The sequence below is a fragment of the Brassica rapa genome, chromosome A04 (assembly GCF_000309985.2).
Source record: "Brassica rapa cultivar Chiifu-401-42 chromosome A04, CAAS_Brap_v3.01, whole genome shotgun sequence".
NCBI lineage: Eukaryota > Viridiplantae > Streptophyta > Magnoliopsida > Brassicales > Brassicaceae > Brassica > Brassica rapa.
Genome location: NC_024798.2, coordinates 9261092 through 9284523, shown reverse-complemented (window position 1 = coordinate 9284523; position 23432 = coordinate 9261092). Strand labels below are relative to the sequence as shown.

Below are 23432 nucleotides of genomic sequence, written 5' to 3'. Positions count from 1 at the left end.
ATCATACAGAAGGGAGTCTGTAAGATTTTTCATGAAGAAAGGGGTCTTATGACAGTAAGCAAAATGAGCTCCAACAGAAATGTTCATGTTGTTTGATCAAACCGGTGAGACAAGTCAACAATGCTGCCTGCAAGCAACCACAGAGGACACACCAAAGCTTTGGCATGAGCGTTATGTGCATCTCAGCCACACAGGTATGAAGACATTGCAGAGCAAAGAGATGGTGAGAGGTCTGCCAAACTTTGAAGCTCAGAAGTTCACCTGCTCAGACTGCCTAGTGAGTAAGCAATCAAAGAATCCTATCCTTAAGAAGAGCTCGTGGAGAGCCAAAGGAATTATTTAATTGGTGCATTCTGACATATGTGGACTTATCAGCCCCATGACCACAAGTGGAGTGAGATATGTCCTATTCTTTATAGACGATCATAGTAGGAAAGCATGGGCATATTTCTTGAAATAAAAATCATAAGCATTCAACTACTTCAGGGAGTTCAAAAAGAAGGTGGAGACTGAAACTGGAAAGCACATCAAATGCTTGAGAACTGACAGGAGAGGGGAGTACACATCAACTGAGTTCTCTGGGTTCTGTAAAGAACAAGGAATTCGAAGACAGCTCACCACTGCCTACACACCGCAGCAGAACGGAGTGCCTGAGAGGAAGAACCGCACCGTCATGAACATGGCCAGATCCATGCTATCAATGAGGAAGGTACCAAAACTTCTCTGGGCAGAAGCTGTCAACTGGACCTTCTACATTCTGAACAGGTCTCCTACTATTGCTGTTAAGAATGTCACACCTCAAGAGGTTTGGAGTGGAGTCAAACCAAACGTGGATCACCTAAGAGTTTGGGGAAGCTTAGCACATGTACACGTTCGAGAAGCGAGGGAAGCTGATGACAAAAGCAATCCATGCGTGTTGATGGGTTTCTCAGAGGAATCAAAAGGCTACCGCTTATACAACCCGACAACCAAGAAGATTGTGGTGAGTAAGGATGTGGTGTTTGAGGAAACAAAAGGATGGAACTGGAATGATGATGATCTTCCATGGGGTGAAAGCGACAGTGACGGAGAAGAAGAAGCTGGAGGACCAGTGACTGTTGCAGTAGAAACTCAAGAAGAACCACAAGCAACAGTCAGGGAGGGAAGAAGACAGACGAGGCCTCCCAGTTATCTCAGAGACTATGTCACTGAAAATGAAGCAATTGATGAAGACGATGAGGTAAACATGGTTCAAATTAACTCTTCTGATCCATCAACGTTTGTAGAAGCTCAGAAGTGCATCAACTGGAGAGAGGCTATGGATGCAGAGGTAGAGTCGATTGAGAAGAACCGCACATGGGAGCTTACAGACTTACCTTATGGAGCAAAATGCATTGGGGTGAAATGGATTTATAAGACAAAGCTAAACGAGCGTGGAGAAGTGAGCAAGTACAAAGCTCGTTTGGTGGCGAAAGGCTATGCGCAAGAGCATGGAGTTGATTACACATAAGTGTATGCACCTGTCGCACGAGTGGATACCATCAGAACCATTATCTCAACCGCAGCTCAGAAAGGATGGGACATCTTTCAGCTAGACGTCAAGTCTGCTTTTCTCCATGGTGTGCTTGAAGAAGACGTTTACGTTCAACAACCAGAAGGGTATGAGATGGAAGGAAAGAAAGAGAAGGTCTACAAGCTACAAAAAGCTTTGTATGGACTGAAACAAGCCCCACGGGCATGGTTCAGTAGGATCGAGGAGTACTTTGCCAAGGAAGGGTTCAAGAAATCAAAGAATGAAGAAACTCTATTCATCAAAAGGAACGAGCAAGGTAACATTCTCATTGTTAGCGTCTACATAGATGATTTGATATACACTGGAGATGATGTGCTACTAATGAAAGAGTTTAAGTTGTCAATAGAGAAGGAGTTCGATATGTCTGATCTTGGGAAGATGAGATATTTTTTAGGCATAGAGGTGTTGCAGACAAGTCAGGGAATCCATATTTCTCAGACAAAATATGCCATAGAGATTTTAAGACGTTTTGAGATGGAAGATTGCAACGGAGTGCGCAATCCAATGGTACCTGGAAGCAAGGTTGACATGGATGAAAATGGAGAAAGGATCGATGAGACTTTCTACAAACAAATCATAGGAAGTCTCATGTATATCACAACGACGAGACCAGACCTGCAGTTCGCTGTGAGTTTGTTGAGTCGCTACATGTCTAGGCCAACAAAGTTGCATCTCCAGACTGTCAAAAGGGTCCTAAGGTATCTGAGAGACACAGAAGATTATGGGATTTGGTACAAGAAAGGAGTAGCTGGAGAGCTACTAGTGTATACTGATAGTGACTTTGCCGGTGATATTGATAGCAGGAAGAGCACCTCAGGCTATATGTTCCTTATGGACAATGCGGCTGTAGCATGGTTATCAAAGAAGCAGCCGATCGTCACACTCTCCACGACTGAGGCAGAGTATGTTGCAGCATCAGTTTGCGCTTGTCAAGCGATATGGTTCAAAAGGATATTCGGAGAGTTGGGTTACAGTGTGGATGGAAGCACTGTCATCTACTGTGACAACACTTCAACAATAAAGCTTTCGAAGAATCCAGTCTTCCACGGGAGGTGCAAACACATAGGAGTTTGTTTTCATTTCTTGCATGACATGGTGAAGGATGAAGAAATACAGTTGGAGCATTGTGGTTTAGAAGAGCAAGTGGCAGACATTTTCACTAAGCCGTTGAAGCGAGAGACGTTTGACAGATTGAGGAGTCAGCTTGGAATTTGCTCAGTGACTGATAAGCTAAGCTTGGTGAACCAAGTTTAGTTTAGGGAGGGTTTGTTGGAGCAAATTGATCTTGAAGAGAAGGTTGACCGTTGGATTGAATAAGAGCTTTATAGCCATTGGATTAGTTAAGTTTGATTCAATCTTTGTTTCTGTTTGTAGTTGGTAACGTGACCGAGTATTTAGGCTCACGTCTGTTACTCTGTTTCACTAGTGTAAGTTTCGTTTCTTGTTATTTGTAAGGCTATTTTAAGGCCATGATTTCCACTTGAATGAAGTACGTATTCAACATTCAAAACAAAGAGCTATTGAACGATTACAGAAATGTCGATGTTGATCTAGTAAGTCTGTAGAGTGTCGCTCCCAGATGAGCTTTTGTCCCTTATGTGATTTTCACTCATTTCTTAGTGGCTAACACAAAGGCTAAAAGTTTTTAAAATTTGCTCTCAATGTATATTGTTGCAGAACCTGTACCAACTCTAGCATCAAAAATAATTGAAACGATCAGTACATCAGCTTGATTCAACGTTCATAGATATGAAAGCTCATAGCTTATTCTGGAGAAGAAAAAAAGGCAAAAGAAGCATTTGAGATTCCAACATTGTGTTATAACATACTACAGTATATCCAACAATTTTTTTTTCTTAGCTGGGATAACTGAGCAGAATCATGAGACTCAAGATGGAAAAGTAGCTGCAACAACAAAAATGAACATCTTGTAAGCATCCACACTTGATACCTCTCCATACTAAAGCTTCGATGACTTGAGCCCTACTTTTGATTTTATTCAATCCTTCGGCCAGAAAGTTATCCATGATCCTGCCATATAATTCAGAGTCCTTGGTTTTAGCTTTGAGACTATACGAAGGTCCTTTTAACTTGAGGTAGCCGCTTTTGTCACACTATTGAGCTTCATCACACACACACCAAGCGAGTATAAATTCAATGGAGCAAATTCAAATCCTCTCAGTGAAGGTGTTGCATGTAAAAAGAAAGAAGCATTAAGCTTATAATGTAAGAAAAATCTAAAATTTGAATTATCAAATCGCATAAAAGGTTTCTTATGGTGACCATAAACCTTGGTGCCTCATTTGAAAAATCTAAAATTTGAATTATCAAATCGCATAAAAGGTTTTTATGGTGACCATAAACCTTGGTGCCTCATTTGTTTTATGAAGGATTTTGTAGTGTATAGTTGTGACCTATAGCTCTTGGTGCATTGCATATATGTGATTCAGAGAAAATGACCAAAAAACACAGCTCCTTAATCTCCTCCTGCCAAATATGATCTTGTGTAAATGGCTCATGTGTGAAATGCTATATTCATGTAAATTTTTAAACATGTCAATATATAGTTCACGCAGAAACATGATAGGTTCTACTTATTCTTACATGATCAGATGTTGTTTGAACTAGTTAGTGAGATCTTTGAGCTTTATTTTGTATGATTGTAGCAAGTTAAAAACCTACAGACAAAGCATAACTGATGAATAACTTAGTCTTGATAGCCATATCGAATTCTTCCAAAACTTAAGCAAATGCAGGAAAAATTTGACTCTTTTAGATATTTCGGTTTCCAAAATTGGCACAAGCTTCAGTGTGTATGGTATTTCAGCTGCCTCCTTCTTATGGTTGTTAAACCATTCAGACATTTTTGCAATGATAAATCAAACATTGGTAGTAAGGTGTACTTTCTCGCCTCCTTAATTACACCATTATAAGATTCTACTGAATTGGTGGTGTCAACATTGTACCTATCTTCTCTGAAGTAACATCTAGGCCATTTCTTCTCTTCAATACTTTTGTCAAGATACACTGCTGCACTAGGATACTTCCTGCGAAAAGCATGATAAAGGTACTTGAACAGTTGAACTCAGCCTCCGTATAAGCGTGTGCGCATTCTCTAAACTTGAAGGCACAAGTATCTTTGTTGTTATGGATGTAGCTTTTAACATTCTGAGACAAATGCCATATACAATACCCATGTTCGGCCTCAGGGAACACTAGATGTACTGACTTGATCAAGCTTTTGTTTCTATCTGAAAGAAATACCAATCCCGGGACATCGGATATCACTGATTTCAAATGTTCCATAAACCATATCCAGCTTTCATCATTCTCACCATCTGCTACACCAAACGCAATTGTGTAATGGTGATGATCAGGATCCTGAGCAGTCGCAACAAGGAGAACTCCACCATAAACATTCTTGAGGTGTGTTCCATCCACAATGAGGACTTTCCTCATCGCATTGGACCCTTCTATGCTAGCTCCTCGGACAAAAAAAATATACTTAAAAATTTTTGGCCTCATCCACTACCACACGAGTTCTTGTGCCAATATTCGTCTGCTCCAGCATGTGCATATAACAGTATAATAAAGTAAAACTCTCTTCTGGACTTCCTCGCACTTCATTAGCATCTTCTCTTTTTTCTCTCCATGATGAGGTGTATGATACATGCACACCAACCCTTCGATGAACCAAATCGATCAGAACTTTGGGAACTGGTGTGTCAAATGTACCAGGATAATCTTGAGCCAAAATTGATGCAACGATTTGTGATGTGTCTTTCCTTCTATCAGGCAGTGTTCTTGTAGTGACAACAGAACATGTATGATGCTTGATGTAACTTCTAACCGTCCAAAGATCTCTATTCTTTAACTTTGCAACTCGCACAAACCACTTGCAGCCGTCTTTGGCTCCTCAGCATTTTAGTACAAATCTCTTAGTATCCGACTTAAGTATATCAAACTCAAAACATTTCTGATCTGAAGTCGTATGAATATGGACTTTTGCTTCCTCCTTGGTTCTAAATTCTTGACCTAAAACCAAACAGGTACATCATCCCGTGGCTGATAGACAACTCGTGGTCTTACTTCTGTATCTTCAACATATGTTCATCTCTTTCCGTGAAATTCTCATGCATCTCAATGTTTCCGTGAAAAGTGAGCACACCACTAGTACCTTCATCACCAGTTGCATCATTCTCAGTACCATCTTCATCACCAGCCTCTCTATCAGGCAGTGTTCTTGTAACGACAGAACATGTATGCTGCTTGATGTAACTTCTAACCGTCCAAATATCTGAATTCTTTAACACTGCAACTCGCATAAACCACTCGCACCCATCTTTGGCTTCTCGACATTTAACCACAAATCTCTTAGTATCCGACTTAATTATATCAAATTCAAAAGATTTCTGATATGATGTCGTTTGAAGAAGAACTTTTGTTGTCTCCTTGGTTATAAATTCTTGACCTATAACCAAATCCATACCATCATCCCGTCTCTGATTAACACCATCATGCATCTCAATGTCTTCGTGAAAAGTGAGCACACCACCATTACCATCTTCATCACCAGCCTTTGTAGTCTCTTTATCAGATATACCGACATAGACATCAGTTTCATCATTCTCAGTACCATCCTCATCACCAGCCTCTATAGCCTCTCTATCAGATAGACCGACATAGCCGTCAGTTTCATCATCCTCTTCTGAAAGTTGCACTTCTTCATTGATGAACTCCACATGTAGAACACTTCTAAACTTCTCGTCTTCATCATTCAAGATGTATGATGGCTTGTACGAATACAATACCATTGGAAAGTAACTAATCTTCACTTGCACCTTAAATTTATCTACTTTTATCTTTCTGCAAATACGCTCAACCAAGCTAGAGTAAGTGATCTTCTCCATTGATTTCTTCAACACAATTGTGTGAATTTCATCTTCTCCTTCACCATCTCCCGAGATCCATTTTATTTCAGCCTCATCTTTCATATAATATCCACCATAACCAAAACAAATGATTGTGCAATGTGGATTTTGCATTTTCCTGAAATAAAATAAAATATCATTAGAATTATCATTATTAAGGTGCTTAGAATTAATTCTCACACCGTATAATCTTCTCTTACTAGTACTAATTTAATTCAGTACTATACATAGTAATACTAGTAAGAAATATAAATTTAATAATCCTAGTATTTCCAGTAAAACTATTTTGTCTTAGTAAAACTAGTTATACCAGTAATACCCAGAACTTATCTTGTACTAACTAATCCGCTTTTAGGACGATATTGTTAGGATTTTACATTACCCTGATGTATAATTCATCTTAAATGAAATTACACACATAAAATCATCAAAACACATAAAATATACCCAAAATCTATAAACACAATTTTCAAAATCTTTTTTAATCTCTCATAATTTTCATTGGATCTTCTTTTCTTTACAGTAACCGAGATATACACTTTTTTAATATCATTTTAGCAAAAAGTTCATCAAAACGGACGTAAAAGTACTTGAAAATCCTAAACACAGTTTTGGAAATCGTTTTAAATCTCTTAAATTTTCATCAAATAATATATTTTAAACACTGCCTATGGTATACACGATATTTTAATGTTATTTTTACAAAAAAAAATCATCTCAAACGAACATGAATTACTTGTTTTAGGAGTTTTAAAATGGCTAATAAGTTGAAGAGGAGGAAAGAGTACGAGGGAAAAGAAATACATGTGAACCAACTGAGTTCTTATTGGTTAAGTTTGTCTTGTGGACTATGTAGATAGTCGAATTGTAGTTGTTTATTTAATTGAAGAAATAAATGGGGAAAAATTATTTGGGAAGTGCAAAAATAAAAGGATAGGATAGGAATAATAAAGATGGACTCGTGACAGTGAGAATTCATTTAAGGAGGGCTTGGGGTGTATGGAGTAAATCCAGCAAAGACTTTCTCCCACCAAAGATCTCTCTTGAACCCAAAAGTTTCTCTGAATCCGTACCCGATCACACACACGATGGACCCAACCCAAAACCCCAACCCGGTTTACGATATCGTCATACTCGGAGCATCCGGATTCACCGGAAAATACGTCGTCCGGGAAGCTCTCAAGTTCCTCCAAACTCCTTCTTCTCCGTTAAAGTCCCTAGCTTTAGCGGGTCGCAACCCGACCCGGTTAACCCAGTCTCTCGAGTGGGCATCCCGCCCGAACCCGCCTCCTTCCTCCGTCGATATCCTCACTGCTGATACGTCAGACCCGGATTCACTTCGCCGTCTCTGTACTCAGACCAAACTCATCCTCAACTGTGTCGGACCGTTCCGTATCCATGGCGATCCCGTCGTCGCCGCTTGTGCCGACTCTGGGTAAACTCGTGTTTTTTCTCTGTTTTCACTTGTTACTCTGTCAACTTACAAAAAAAAGTTAAACTTGATGCAATCTAAAGTAATGGTTAAAGCTTGTAACTTTGATGACAAATATGTAAATCTTGTTATGTTTGGTTTGCTTCTTTGTTGCGGGGACTCAGGATAAAATCGTCTTTTCCTCTGTTTTCTCTCTGGTGAGTGTGAACTTAAAAAGTTGAACTTTGTGTGTGTAGGTGTGATTATTTGGATATAAGTGGTGAGCCAGAGTTCATGGAGAGGATGGAAGCTAAGTACCACGAAAGAGCACAAGAGACTGGCTCTCTAATCGTTTCCGCTTGTGGTTTCGATTCAATCCCTGCTGAGTTGGGTCTCCTCTTCAACTCCAAGCAATGGGAGCCTCCATCGGTTCCTAACCAGATCGAAGCATACCTCGCCTTGGAGTCTACCAAAAAGATTGCTGGAAACTTTGGGACTTACGAGTCTGCGGTTCTTGGTGTTGCCAGTGCAGAGAAGCTTAAAGAACTGAGACGTTCAAGACCAAGAAAGCCTAGACCATCTGTGAGTTATGACATCATAATGTATGTAACATTCTTCAAGTGACGACTAATATTCGTGTATTTGCAGATTCATGGTCCACCGGCTAAAGGGCCAACGCTAGAGAACCAGAAGAAGATTGGTCTCTGGGCTTTGAAGCTACCTTCTGCTGATGCAGTAGTTGTTCGTAGAACACTCACAACTCTAACGGAGAAGCCACATGGGCTCCCTGGGCTTAACGAGAGTCCTGATCAGATACAAAAGAGAGAAGCTTTCTGGTCAGCGATCAAGCCGGCTCACTTCGGCGTGAAGATAACATCCAAATCTCTCTTTGGTATATTCCGTTACGTCACACTTGGCGTCTCCCTTGGTCTGCTTTCCAAGTTCTCCTTCGGAAGATGGCTTCTTCTGAAGTTCCCTTCTGTTTTTAGCCTCGGCTGGTTCCAGAAGAAAGGTCCTAGTGAAGAAGAGGTGGAGAGCGCTACGTTCAAGATGTGGTTCATTGGTCGTGGCTACAGCGAAGAGAGTCTTGTCTCGGAAGGGAAGACAAAGCCTGACATGGAGATTATCACGAGAATCTCGGGACCTGAGATTGGGTACATAACCACGCCGATAGCGCTTGTGCAGTGCGGTTTGATAGTGTTGGGGCAGCGCGAAAGCCTAGTTAAGGGAGGAGTCTACACACCAGGGATTGTGTTTGGTTCAACCGATATCCAGCAGCGACTTGAAGACAATGGCATATCCTTTGAGGTCATTTCAAAGAACAAGATCCAAGACTAGAAAGTGATATGTTTCCTCTTCTCAATGCTTTTTTCTTTTCTGTTTCGTAAGTTATGTGTTTGGTCCACCTAATAAGTTGCTTGTCTATGAGAGGACAGTTTAGTCTTTTTTAAGTTGTAATAAAGTGAAAACTTTACTCAGTAAACAGATCATCCTCTTGAAAAAAATTGGATGGTGAGAAAATTGTCTATCATTTACCAAAATTGCAGTCCATGCCACAAAAAAGATTGTTGAGAAAGTGATTTGTTTGTGCCATTTGCCTTTAGATACTTCCACTTGCATTGAAGTGTTTGCAGGATCAGCTGACCAACTCATGTTCTGAAACAAAACTTTTGAAGGAGCAGAAACAGAGAGGAGTCAGGAAAGAGAAAGGTCGTCGCGGGAAAGAAGCTTTCCAGATATGGAAGTAGCTGGACTGAAAAGCAACTCCAAGCTAAAATCAGGACCAGATATTGATCTTCCATTACCACCAACTTTATCTAGCTCTCCTATGGAAAACTGCAGGACCAAAACTAGCTACTGATTGATAATGAGAAAATAGTAATGGTTTAAAAAGGATTTGGAGAAACCTTCACCTGAAGCAAGCCATTGGTTATAAAAGCAGTGTTGAAGCATGTATAAAAGAGCCGGCTTCCAATCATTTTCTGGTAGAATGTGATGCGTATGTCTCCACTCACCTATCCAAACAATCATCATATGCTTTATCAAACATTTAATTGTCTGAAAGATCCTGTTTTCTTTTTTGGAGTGACTTACTCTCACAGGTTTGTCAAAGTAGAAATCAAGACATGTTTTCTCGTCGATGATGGAACTCTCTGTATCCATTTGAACAACAAGACGCGGCTCTTCTCCGGCTGTTAACACCTCATCCTCCTCTGAATCACAGTTTATATGGGATATATAGTACCGTGGACTCGAGCTTCTACAGTAGCCTTTCTTGAATTGTCTACAACAACCTCTTGCGAGTTCTACTGATGGTCTATACATCTCATTTGGAACCTAACATCAGAAACACAGTCTGAATTGCATCAAAGTGTATATGTAACATTGCAAGCAGAAACAGTCTCTACAATGCATCAAAATGTATATATCAAGCAGAAACAGTCTCTACAATGCATCAGAACCTATATATCAAGCAGAAACAGAATCTTCTTTGCATTAACATGTATATATCAAGCAGAAACAGAGTCTATAAGGCATATATCAAGCGGAAACAGAGTCTATAATGCATATATTAAGCAGAAACAGAGAGACAGAGACTATAAATATAATGCATCATTTTTTATATCAATAAGAAGCATATTATATGCATCAGAATCCATATACCAAGCAGAAACAGAGTCTACACTTCATTGAAAATGTATATACCAAGCAGAAACAGAGTCTACAACGCATTGGAGCCTATAAATCAAGCAGAAACAGAGCAAGTTAAGCATCAAAGTGTATATATCAAGCAGAAACAGAGTCTACACTTCATCGAAAATGTATATACCAAGCATAAACAGAGTCTACAACGCATTAGAGCCTATAAATCAAGCAGAAACAGAGTCTACAATAGATAAGTGTGTATGTATTAAGCAGAAACAGAGTTTGTGACGCATAAAAAAGTATATGTTAAGCAGAAACAGAGTCTATAAATTAAGCAGAAACCGAGTCGTCAATGGATCAGTATGTAGTTATTATTACCTCCTGAAGTTCTGAGACCACAAAGAAGACAGAATCAACGTTGGCTGTATCGTAGAGTCTAATTCTTAGCAACTCTCTGCTATGTTCTTGAGGTAATTTAACCTCTGGAGGTCCTTTTCCAATTCTTTCACCAAGTAAATGTGACCAATATTTCACGTAACGACGCTGGCTAGGTATTGAAACCTGTCATCGAAGTAATCAAGAACGGTTTATTTTAAATGTTATAAAATTCGTAGAGGACTTACTCCATTATTGTTAGTGGTTCTTCTACTTGCATACATCTCAAGAGCTTCTTCAGCTGACATTCCACCATACACAAGGTACGCTGATACCATTAGCCCTGTCCTACCTTTCCCTGCCTGCAGCACAATGAACATTAGTATATCTGATGGTGCCAAAAATGCCAGATAAAGCCAACAAATACCATGCAATGGACAACGGCTATGTTCTTAGGATCTAGTGAGAGCCAAGAATGAACACTTTGGCAGAACAGTTGGATCATTTTAAGAGATGGGACGTGGTTGTCATCAAATGGGAATCTCTCCACGCGTCCATAGAAGTTCTCTGGATCATAACATTCCTCTATGCATAGATTATAAATCTGACCAAAATTGTAAGAACAATGCTTTAAGGAATGAATAATGGTTAATGTTTTGATTGATGAGCTGTCTTGCTGACCTTGTAATGATCAGGGTGTCGCATATCGAGCACGGACTTGACTTGCCAAAGAGGGTTTCTATAAACTGCTCTCATTCGTTCAGCGGGAAAAGACATAGCCAACAGTTTGTCGGATATGTAAGACATGTCGAGATCGTATCCACCGGTGATTAACCGCCTTCGTTTCTTGGACACCAAGTTACGTAGGTAATAACTTGTGGTTAGGTACGTTAGAATGTGAACCCTTGTTAGTTGAAGAGTTGATTTCTCTTTTCCAGGCCCTCTTGAGAGCTTTAGACCCATCCTGAAGACAAAAATAAAAGTTAGGTTAGGTGGCTTGTATCGCAAGAAAAAGCGATTGAAAGGGTTTCTTTTTTTTATTACCTGAAGAATTGATCATGAAGGTTGAGTAATCGATTTTCAGGTTCCCAAATTGAAGGGAGATGGGAACCCGAGAAAGAAGAAGAAGAAGAGGGACGTGAGGCGAAACAAAACGGAAAATGTTTTAAATTATTTTTTGGAGAAAATGAGTTTTGTTTTACCTGAAAAATGGAGACACGCGATGAACAACGACGCAACTCCATTGTTGGAGCTCCTGAAATCTAGCAAAGTTTTTCTTTTTATAGTTAGGCTCTGAAACTCTCTATATCTCTCTCCTCTTCTTTCTCTCTTTACCTGTAGCCGTTAGTTACTTAATTTTGGCGGGAATTGTAAGATGGTGCTTAAGAACAACTAGATTTTGATCCGCGTTTAGAAAACGCGGATTTTCTTTTCATTTATTGATCGAAAACTAATTTACAAACTACCATTATTTTTTGTTTTGAACCATAACAATTGAGTTTTTAGGTTTTTATCATTTGTTTTTTTTTCTTTTCAAAATATTGTATTTGTTCGACATATGGTAGTTGTTCTATAATAATGTTTGAGTTTTAAAATTTGTTTTCATATCCGATCTAGATTCATGGTCGAACTTATAGACCCAATACATTGTATATAATCCGATTCAGATTTAATGAAAAATTTGTTAAATAAAAATAACCCGGTAAAAACCCAAAAACTCACTATTAACCTTCAATCTGATACCATTGATCCGATAAAACACAAAATATCTAACAGTATTTTTTTTTAAAAAAAAAATTGATTAAAGTACTCATATTTTTTTAATATTACATAAATTAGTGATTCCTTAAAATTTGATGAAATTTTATTATATTATCCGTATAAGAAATGATAATAAAAAAACTTATTGATATGACAATATTAGTTTATTTTCGCTATTAATAACCTATTATAAGTTTGTGTTTTTATTTTAGATTTAAATTTGATTTTAATATAATTTTTAAAATATTCTTGAACACTCGTAATTGCCATATTAATATTATGTATAAAATGACATTATACATGGAAAAATGATATTCGGATATGTAAATGATATATGGTGTAGGATATATGATTTGGTTTGTATTGAAAATCTGTATAATATTCAAATGATCTATTTTGAATATTTATACATATATTTAAGAAAATGATATTTTCATGTTTGTTAATTTATTTATGTTTCATAATATATTTATACTTATATTAAATTTAAAATTAATATATCTTATAAATATATATAGGCCCATTATTAACAGATCTATTTAGGTGTATTTGTAGGCCCACAACCAAAAGACCTAAATGCAATTAATGAATTTAATTAATCATTTGTAAAAATAAGGATATTTTTGAGAAAAGTGTAGTTTTCATTAAGGGAATGATCCTCTTTTAATGGTATTGATAGGGGATGTTCAATATGGTAAAACCGAACCGTACCAAACCGAACCAAACCGAAATAGATAATATGGTTTGGTTTTGGTATATACCATATAAACCGAATGGATATAATTTTATAAAAACCGTAGGATTTGGATATGGTTTGGTATATAACCGATTAAACCGAATAAACCGATTAAAAGTAGAAACATGTAAATATGTATCTATTTTATAACAATACATGAAAATCTATTTGTTACATAAGTTAAATTTGTGTTAATAACTATTACCATAATTTTATAGTCATAAAAAACATTTATTTGTAAAACATTTGAACTATAACTAAATAACAATACATCGCAATTCAGACTTCTTATTCTCTAAGTTTTTTTTGATCTTTTTGATTTATTTTAGTCTTCACTAAATTAATATGAAGATTATAAATTTGATGGACAATAATTAATGGAAAATTTTCAATTGAAAAAGCATGACTTTAATGAACACTAAATATGGAAGAGTGGAAAAACTTTTCTTTCATGTTTCTGTTTTGTTTTATATTTTTATTTTCAAAATTTCAAGCTTTGATTTTAGCTATAGATTTGATTATTTTATTTGATGGTAGAAGCATTTTTACTTTTTTGTTCATTTATTTGAACATGTAATATATTTTTAATAAATGACTGTGTTGACAATATGACTCTAAAATTCATATAATATGATCTCAAACAAAATAATTATGTTTTTTTGTAGAAAACCGAATAAACCAAAAATCGACAGTATATAAATCGAACCGAACTAAAGTAAATATGGATTTAGAATGGTAGTTATATTTTACTAACCGAAAACCGAAAAAACCGAACCGAAACCGAACCGATATCCGGATTGAACACCCCTAGATATTGATGATCTTGTTATTTGTTTCCAACAATAATTAAAACTATACAGAGCTAGCCGCAATTCTGGAATCCAAACTGGTATGAGAATAATAAGATCAGAAACTATTAAAAATAATAAAGGCCCATTAATTAATAAAATAATCTAAAAACAAGTATCAAAGGAAATGAAGGCCAGAAAGTTCAAACTGCACACGTTTTCTAACCAGCATAATTACATTTACCATTAAGATTACTTGCAGATTTTTAATATTCAACGGCCAAAATATTTCTTATAAAAACAAACACCGGAAGCTGGAGCTTTCTTCGCTTCCCCTCAAGACCACTACTGCGTAGAAGGAGAATTTTGAGCATCCTACGTAAATTTGTCCTCTTCTCGTGCAAGTTTGAACTTAGATCACCTCGTACAACTTTTTTTTTTTGAAAAACAATATTATAATAAAATTTAAAACCCGATGAAAGAGAATACAATGTTGATTACAGACCTTCCCCCGATTTCGATTAAAAGCTTATCTAGAATCAAATATCATAAAACCAGCTTCGCATCAACAACCTAAACCAACGCGTTCCATTATCTAATTCTAAAATCGCTAGATAACTGATTTCTGTTCTCAACCGTTGTCGCTAACCCGAGAATGGTGGGTTTAGCCTCATGTCCTTGGCTGTCAGCATTCCTGGGGTAATGCCTGAGGTAGCTGGATCTTGGGATCTCTTCGAAGCTTATAATCTCCATGTTCCAATAAGCGCAAGATGGTCAACTGAAGAGGGAGTTACGAACAGCCATACCTTATGGTGAGCCACCGCAACAAGAACTATACAACCTCGTCATTGACATCACAGACAAACATGTACATGCTACACGGACCCAGACCTCCTGCAAGCAGAAGAGAAACGCCGGACCAAGCAGAACCCACCAAATTCGCAAAGGATAATGCAAGAACCGGGTTGAATCACCGCTACTCCCTGACCGTTGAACCCCTAAACCAGCACAGAAAAGACTAGCTACACCACCACACAAGTCCAAGTGAACTCATAAGGCACTGGGATGTGAGCATAGACCAAGAGCAACACCATGACGATCAACAACTGTACCGGAGAACTGCAGCACCATTTGAAGTTTTAGAGAACCAAAGAGAAATAATCAGAGCCGTTAGCTTCCATTTCCGGAGTTGACAAAGACATAACAAAATATTTTTGGTTACAATTTTTAAATTCATTTGGATGGATCATTTGGATGATGCTTCAAAAGGTAAAAACAGTTCAAACGATGCACATTAACCAGATCATGCATATCAAGGTTATGAATGGTGAAGCAAGATAATGACAAATTTTTTGTATCTTCTTTTTTGAATATTTTTTTTTCTAAATTTTAAAGCTAAGAGACATGACAACTCTATAGACATTTTTTTATATCTTTTCTACATAACTGCATAATAGCGGTTCCATTGCATGTCCTGCAGTCCATGTTGGGGTAAAAAACGGTTACGACGGAATTACCACCCGAAAATCCTCGGAGATTGTATTTCCGAAAGAGATAGTAAAAAGAAGGATACAACTTTCATAAAGTATAACCAATACGAAGTTTTTACGAAGAAGTATCCTTTGAGATTCAAACCGAACAAACCAAGCTCGATCACCACGCATACACGCCGTCCGGTCGCTATACAGCAACCAAACCCGAGCCAAGCTCGGTCGCTACGTAGCAACCGAGCTCGAGCCGAAGTTCGGTCGCTGTGTAGCGATTGAACTCTTCTGGACATCGACAGACATCAATCCATGCATTCTCGTCAAATCTTCGAACGCTATCTCCCGAAGACCGTAGCAAGCTCAGTCCACGTTTTCCGCTGTTCCAACTCATCGATCAAACTTTGCGGATGAGAAACCGCGGAAAATTCGTAGTAAACGTGTCGAGTCGGAAGACGGGCCAAAGGGACCTAAAACACGACTCGAGGCCCATCCTACGATTTCCTAACCCAAAGCCTGTAAACCGCAACACGGTTTACGCTTGGCCCACAAGGAAGGATAAATGTCAAGTTTCCGCGGATAAATACGGAAGTTTGGAAGATAATTGTGAAGATCGGGAAAAATGGAATATCTCCATTTTTATGCTATGACGGCTTAAGGGCAGAAGAGTAAAAGCGTAAACCGACCTTTGAGCTAGTATATAAGGAATCCTAGGTGAGGAGCATGGGGGAGGACTTTTTCAGAGCAAACTTAGCACTTAGAGCAATTTAGGCAATTTTCCGTTTTTGTTAGTTCGAGCTGCGACTCAATTAGGTTTAGCCGTCTTAGGGTTGCTAGAACTAGGAATCTCGCCGACAGCTCTCGAGCCCAGGCTTATACCTTGTTGTAAACGCTCATACGCAAATTCGGAATAAGATCTTCTTTACTCTCTTTTTCGATTTCTTATTCTTTATCGTTGTTATTCTCGTGTTCTGATTGCTTGACGTGTGGTAATTAGCAGATATCCGGGTCCTCTGGGAAATTAGGGTTTTCCTAGTTTCCTTATTTAAACGGAAATCGACGGTGTGAATTTCGGTTCCCACAGTTTGGCGCTAGAAGGAGGGGGGTACGGATCAATCTAACCCGCAAAAGCCACACAACTCTCAATCAGACATGTCAACTAACGACGCGGATAACGTGCAAACTCCTCTTAACGGAGGCAGCGGCACCGATCTCCACACTACAGTAGCGGACGTATCGGCGGCCAACGCGCAAGCCAACGCCGCGACGCTCGAGGAGTCTAAAAAGATGTTCGCCACCTATGAAAAAAGGTCGGAAGAACAGGATAAGCTCGTGAATACCTTGACCAAACAGGTTGAAACCTTAACGGCAAGGACCCAAGCTATCCGTCCCCGCGGAACCACTAAAATCCGCGGGAAGAGGCTCGACTTCGCCACCCCACTCGATAGAGCAGGAGTCACACGGGAACGACCTTCCGGTCAAAACCCTAGCGAGAAATCTCCCATCGAAAAGGGGAACCCTGAAAATCTTCCGCCTCCTGCAAATGACTCGGAAGATAACGAAGCCGAACACATTGACCTGGATCCTAGCGATGTCTCCGACGACACCGACGAGGATGTCGACAAACATCCAAGAAGGACCAGAAGCCGATCCGCTCGGAAAGGCTCCCCGTTCGAAAAACCAATGACGGAAGAAGAGGAAGTCGCCTATTGGAACGAACAAGAGGAGCTGGCCGAAAAGCAAACCGAGTTCACTCGCAGTAAACGCCGACAAGCTCGGAAATCCACTGACGAGACATCGGATATCTGCGATCTTCGCGATTATATCACCAAGACTGCAGCAGAAGTGAGAGCCGTAAAGTCTCAAATCCATCATGCTACTAGTGCTGCCCCCGAGATCGATCGATTGTTGGAAGGAGCTCGAAAGACCCCCTTTACCAGTCGAATTTCGGACATGAGGGTGTCCGATCCGGAAAAAATCAAAGTACCAAAGTACGATGGTACGGCTGATCCGAAAGCGCACCTTCAGGCTTTCCACATCGTGATGGGAAGAGCAAGCCTGAAGGACGGCGAAAAGGATGCCGGCTATTGCCGCCTGTTTGTCGAAAATCTTGAAGGAGCAGCGCTCGAATGGTTCGCACGCCTTCGTCGCAACACCATCGGGAGTTTTCGATAGCTCGCATCGGAATTCCTCAAACAGTACTCTGTATTCATAGACAGAGAAACTTCCGATGTTGATCTCTGGAGTCTGTCCCAGAGGGAAGACGAACCCCTCCGCGAGTTTATCAGTCGTTTGAAGCTGATAATGTCCAGGGTCAGCGGGATAAGCGACAATGTGGCCATCGACGCGCTGAGAAAGACGCTCTGGTACGAGTCGAAATTCAGAAAATGGATAACTCTCGACAAACCGCGAACGATCCAGGACGCCCTCCACAAAGCAACGGACTACATCATTGTCGAGGAAGAAACTAAAGTCTTATCGCAAAAACATAAGGCGGCAAGACCATCCTCGAAAGACGCAGATCCGAAGGGGAAAAAGAAGAACTCTCGTAACGACAAGTACGTCCATCATGAGGGGGAAGATCTCCATGGGGCGTATAACTATGCGATCAATTCAGATCAAGGCCGGACCACAGGCAACACATGGACTCGCAATCAAGGGTATGACGAAAACACCTTCTGCGAGTTCAACCAATCCCGAGGACACTCCACGACCAACTGCAAAGTCTTGGGAGCAAGACTGGCCGCAAAGCTGCTCGCTGGAGAGCTCTCGGAAGTAACTAGCGTCAAGGATCTCATCCTCGATTCTGATCGCCCTCCAAAGACAGACAGAAATCCGTCCGCTGAAAAATCCCCTTAACGAAACCAGCCTGGGGATAAACGCGAAAGGAGGCCGGACGACAAGGGGAACGATAACAATCGTCGCAGAGTCAATATGATCATCGGAGGATCACAATGCTGCGGCGATACTGTATCGGCCATCAAGGCTTACCAACGGAAGGCAGAGTCGAGTGCAAATTGGCCTACATGGTCTCCTCCTCGAGATGGCCAAAATTACTCGATCACTTTCACAAAGGAAGAAGCCGGCGGAATCGACCAACCTCACTGCGACCCGCTCGTCATAGATCTCGTTATACGAGATTTAGAAGTCGGAAGGGTACTCGTTGACACAGGAAGCACTCAAGCGGATGAACATCGAACTCGGAGAAGTGATTCCGACGCCAAAACCACTCACGGGTTTTTCAGGCGAAATATCGATGACTCTTGGATCGATCCAATTGCCAGTCATGGCCAAGGAGATCACGAAAATCGTCGAGTTCACGGTAGTCGATCATCCCGTTATCTACAACGTGATCATGGGAACCCCAAGGCTCAACGCCATGAAGGCAGTTCCGTCAACTTACCACCTGGGTCTCAAATTCCCAACACCAAGCGGATTTGCGGCCATCTGAGGATGCCAAAAACAGTCGCGGCTATGCTTCCTCGCAGAACACAAGTTAAGGCAAATCACGACTTCTGCATCTGTAAACGGCAAGCGCACGAAGATAGATCAATCTTCGACCAAAAGCACCCCGGGAAAAGACGAATTAAAATCGTCTACCGACGCAAACGCATCGGACGTCGAAGCTCGACACAAGTCCGAAGCCCACGCTACAACTCAACCGGGACATCTGGAAAATAGCGTTGACCCAGCCACGACCGACACGGTCATGGCGGACATCGCGACATCTACCGCCGAGTAAGAACACTCGCGGCATGAAAAAGAACTACGAGATGGCTTGATCCTCGAAAGGGGTACGTAGGCAGGTCGTCAAAAGACGAGTTCAGCTATCCCCCTCTCTAAAAAGGGGGGGGGGGAGTGGGTGCGTATACTCGTATACTCCCACTTAAAAAATCGCCATTATTGTAATCGAGTTTTTAGAAACTTCAAAAACTTTTACAATATACGATGTTCTTTTTATCGAAAACGCTTACGCTTCAGTAAAACGCAAAAGAAACTTTCAGAACACGCCTGGAAACATTAAGACATCCGGTTTACGCTTGTCTGCGGCCTCATCCGGCCCAAAAATCGTAAAAAAATTATCATCTTTCAAACACACAAATACACACGTATAATCCTTGAAGTAACTGCGAGACGTCGCGAAAGTTAAAATTCAAGGATAATACTAACAAATTGTCCGAACACGACCACAAAAACCTTACACCCCGTTCGTCGATTGGCCCCGACGAACACGCCAGCCGTCTTAAACAAACGCAATTCGATCACTCTTTTGAACTTTAAAAACGTCCAGCACAAGGATTAAAGCGCGCTACAACAAAAATCCGAAATTTTGGTTTAGCACTTCCAGTTGATTCTGAGAAGATGCTCGATTCGTACCATACAAGTCATATAAGCCGAGAACATATCGCGGACTTTAAATCGGTGCGAGTCAGGAAGAAATCGCAACAGGAAAAACAATAGCCGGCTGGTCACCGCACAAACCTTAACCGAAAGTAAACCTAGGTCTTACCCTAAACCCAACGCTCTGGTCTCAAACATCTCAAGGCATGATATCTAAAAGATACGAGATCCTAAACCATGTCTCTCCGTTCGCATCTCAATGTTCTCGAAAATCGTAAAGATGAGTAAATTTTTACGAAAATCACGAACGAACCAACAGATTGAACGTCTAATCATAACTAAATACGAGACGACAACTCGTATTTACTTCAACCCTACTCAGGAAAACTCGAAACGAAACATTCATCATATAAATAAGCCGCGTAAGGCGGCAAGGGATTCGAAGCCACCAACGGCCAGTCCCGGTAGATACAAATACGGCCAAATAGGCCTAAGCAAAATCCAAATTCAAAAGGCCACACTCGGCCAAAAACAGATAAAAGGATAACTAATCCACCACTCATAATCCAAAGTCAAAGTCCCCGAACAACGAAGCACCAAATGCATCCGCGGGACGATCCACTTCCTCTCCACCATCGGGAAACCCGGTCGAAAGCTCCTCGGTATCAGGGCAAACTGGGATGGAATCCCAGAACCCTTGAATCCGCTCGTCGATCGGAGAGATAAGCGCCTCAGCATGGACACGTTGATTCATCCCACTCTTCATCAAGCTCATTTCCTCTTCGAACACATAGTCGTCGGCTCGCGTCCTCCAAAGACTTCCGACCGAACCGCGGCACTCACGAAAGTCACCCACCGAGGTAAAGACATTCTTGAGGTTCTCATACTCAACTTGGAATTGAGAGGCACGAGTCTTCATCACCTCGACGATTTTGCTTTTGCCTTTCCTTTCCGCTTTGCGGACGGCCCGCGCATGATCACGAGTGAGTTGTGCCTCTCGCTCCAACATCTCGCCTTGCACGCGAGCGAGATCCCGCTCCACTTTCTCCGCTTTGAAGCGGTAGACCATGGCTTCTCTATGGCCTGCTTCAATGGCCGAGCCCAGCAAGCTCAGGCCCTGCAAAATCGATTGACATGTTAAAAATATATATACATAGGACAATCACCAGAAAATTCTCAAAAAACTAACCCCATTGATGATGCGAGATCCTTCCGCAATGATTCTCGGCCTCGCCGATTCTTTCGTAGGAGGAGGAGCATCGAAACCCGGTGGCAGAACAGTAAAGAAATCATCGAAATCCGGAATAGGGGCCTCGCTCGAACCACTCCCATCGCCGTAAGCAAGGTTCGGATCCCATCCTGGAAGCATAGAGTCATCCATCGAAAACTCTATGTCGCCAAGATCGACATCTTTTCCCTTCCAAGAGCTCGACTCCGGCACAGCTGTTGGAGCTTCGACGGGATTCTGTTCGTCAGGTTCGGAGTCGCTTCCCGTGTCCGCAGCCAAAGCAGGACCGGGTTGCACGAATCTTAGTGCCTTCCGAACCCTCTTCGGCGTTAAAGAATTCCAGAAGAAGGGACCATTCCTGAGAAGATGCCTCACCACAATGATATCCTCAGGAAACAGAGCAGGAGGATTGATGAAAGGACGATCGTTCGGTAACCTCCGGAACAGTGGAATGCAACTCTCTTCGACAGACGCAACGTCTAAACGGACAAAGAAGAAAAACTTCTTCCACGAGTTGAAGTTCGAAATGAACTTCTTAACCACTGACATAAATTTCCGAGGGACCATCCTATGCTTATCCGTATCCGTGAAAAGTTGAAGCCTCAAAAGCGCTTCATAGTGATCGACGGAAAGGGAAAGGCCATGCTCGTAGCTTAGGATCAGGATCCCAATGAGATGCCGAATGGCGAGGGGAGTCAACTGGCTTATCGCAACTTCGAAACGGTCCAACACTCGGACGAGAATTTCGGGTATTGGGAACCATAGGCGACAACGCACTACGAACGCTTCGTAGCAAGTGAAGTAACCCTCTAGGGGGCTGTTAGCACATTCCCCGCGGCGGGGAACCCGAAACTCCACAGCATCCGGGATATGGTAGAACGATCGCATGATCGCGAGAAACTCGTCGGTACTCCTGCTTGCATCCCCTTTTTCGACTCCGCAAAGGATCAGGACCGGGAACGACTTCTCCTTGGGAGGGGTCAACGAGCCATAATGAGCAACCCACCATGCCTCGTTCTCGGTGGGATGTACCGAGTGAGGAGCGAACTCCATCTTCGAAACAATGAGCTCTTCATAAGCACTCGCGGACGAAGACCCTTTTATCGCAACATTTTTCTTGTTCGACATCTTTACACTTCTCTTGAGAAAATAGAGGAAAAGGGTGGAGAGAAAAGAAGTTTTTCTTAAGAAACATCTTAGACAAGAAAGTGAAAAAAATTGTGAAAAAAGTTATCCCCCTTCTTATAGGCATGAGGATTTACTATTCAAGCTCGGACTTTCGGATATTAATTCCATCCATCGCGCCTAACTTACCAAACATGCCTAACCGCACGCTAGGATCCTATGGTGCATGATCCTAACGGGCTGGGGGGCTAACTGTTGGGGTCAAAAACGGTCACGACGGAATTACCACCCGAAAATCCTCGGAGATCGTATTTCCGAAAGAGATAGTAAAAAGAAGGATACAACTTTCGTAAAGTATAACCAATACGAAGTTTTTACGAAGAAGTATCCTTTGAGCTTCAAACCGAACAAACCAAGCTCGATCACCACGCATACACGCCGTCCGGTCGCTATACAGCAACCAAACCCGAGCCAAGCTCGGTCGCTATGTAGCGACCGAGCGTTCGTCCCGCTCGGTCGCTACGTAGCGACCGAGCTCGAGCCAAAGCTCGGTCGCTACGTAGCGACTGAGCGATCGTCCCGCTAGGTCGCTACGTAGCGACCGAGCTCGAGCCAAAGCTCGGTCGCTACGTAGCGACCGAGCTCGAGCCAAAGCTCGGTCGCTACGTAGCGACCGACTGATCGTCCCGCTCGGTTGCTACGTAGTGACCGAGCGATCGTCCCGCTCGGTCGCTACGTAGCGACCGAGCTCGAGCCAAAGCTCAGTCGCTACGTAGCGACCGAGCGATCGTCCCGCTCGGTCCTACGTAGCGACCGAGCTCAAGCCAAAGCTCGGTCACTACGTAGCGACCGAGCGATCGTCCCGCTTGGTCGCTACGTAGCGACCGAGCTTGAGCCAAAGCTCAGTCGCTACGTAGCGACCGAGCTCGAGCCGAAGTTCGGTCGCTGTGTAGCGATTGAACTCTTCCGGACATCGACAGACATCAATCCATGCATTCTCGTTAAATCTTCGAACGCTATCTCCCGAAGACCGTAGCAAGCTCAGTCCACGTTT

At 41.5% G+C, this 23432-nt stretch overlaps 2 protein-coding genes across 3 annotated transcripts; one reads left to right on the top strand and one right to left on the bottom strand.

The window, feature by feature from the left end:
* Nucleotides 1-1831: 1831 nt before the first annotated feature.
* LOC103863839 (phosphatidylinositol 3,4,5-trisphosphate 3-phosphatase and protein-tyrosine-phosphatase PTEN1) lies at nt 1832-13477 on the bottom strand. Of its 2 annotated transcripts, XR_004457447.1 has the most exons (9): nt 11960-13477; nt 11597-11879; nt 11343-11519; nt 11164-11277; nt 10919-11101; nt 9989-10231; nt 9808-9909; nt 9431-9730; nt 1832-6601 (listed from the first exon to the last, which is right to left on the bottom strand). XR_004457447.1 is itself a non-coding variant. In XM_009141600.3 (8 exons), the coding sequence occupies exons 1-8, from the start codon at nt 12157-12159 to the stop codon at nt 9590-9592; spliced, it is 1443 nt and encodes a 480-aa protein (XP_009139848.2). In that variant the 5' UTR covers nt 12160-13477; the 3' UTR covers nt 9338-9589. The 2 variants fall into 2 exon arrangements, 1 of the variants encoding a protein (XP_009139848.2); XM_009141600.3 differs by lacking the exon at nt 1832-6601 and having other exon boundaries at nt 9338-9730.
* LOC103863838 (probable mitochondrial saccharopine dehydrogenase-like oxidoreductase At5g39410) lies at nt 7379-9435 on the top strand. The gene is made up of 3 exons (XM_009141599.3): nt 7379-7918; nt 8152-8476; nt 8543-9435. Exons 1-3 carry the CDS (start codon nt 7572-7574, stop codon nt 9230-9232), a joined length of 1362 nt encoding a protein of 453 aa, XP_009139847.1. The 5' UTR covers nt 7379-7571; the 3' UTR covers nt 9233-9435.
* Nucleotides 13478-23432: the final 9955 nt, after the last annotated feature.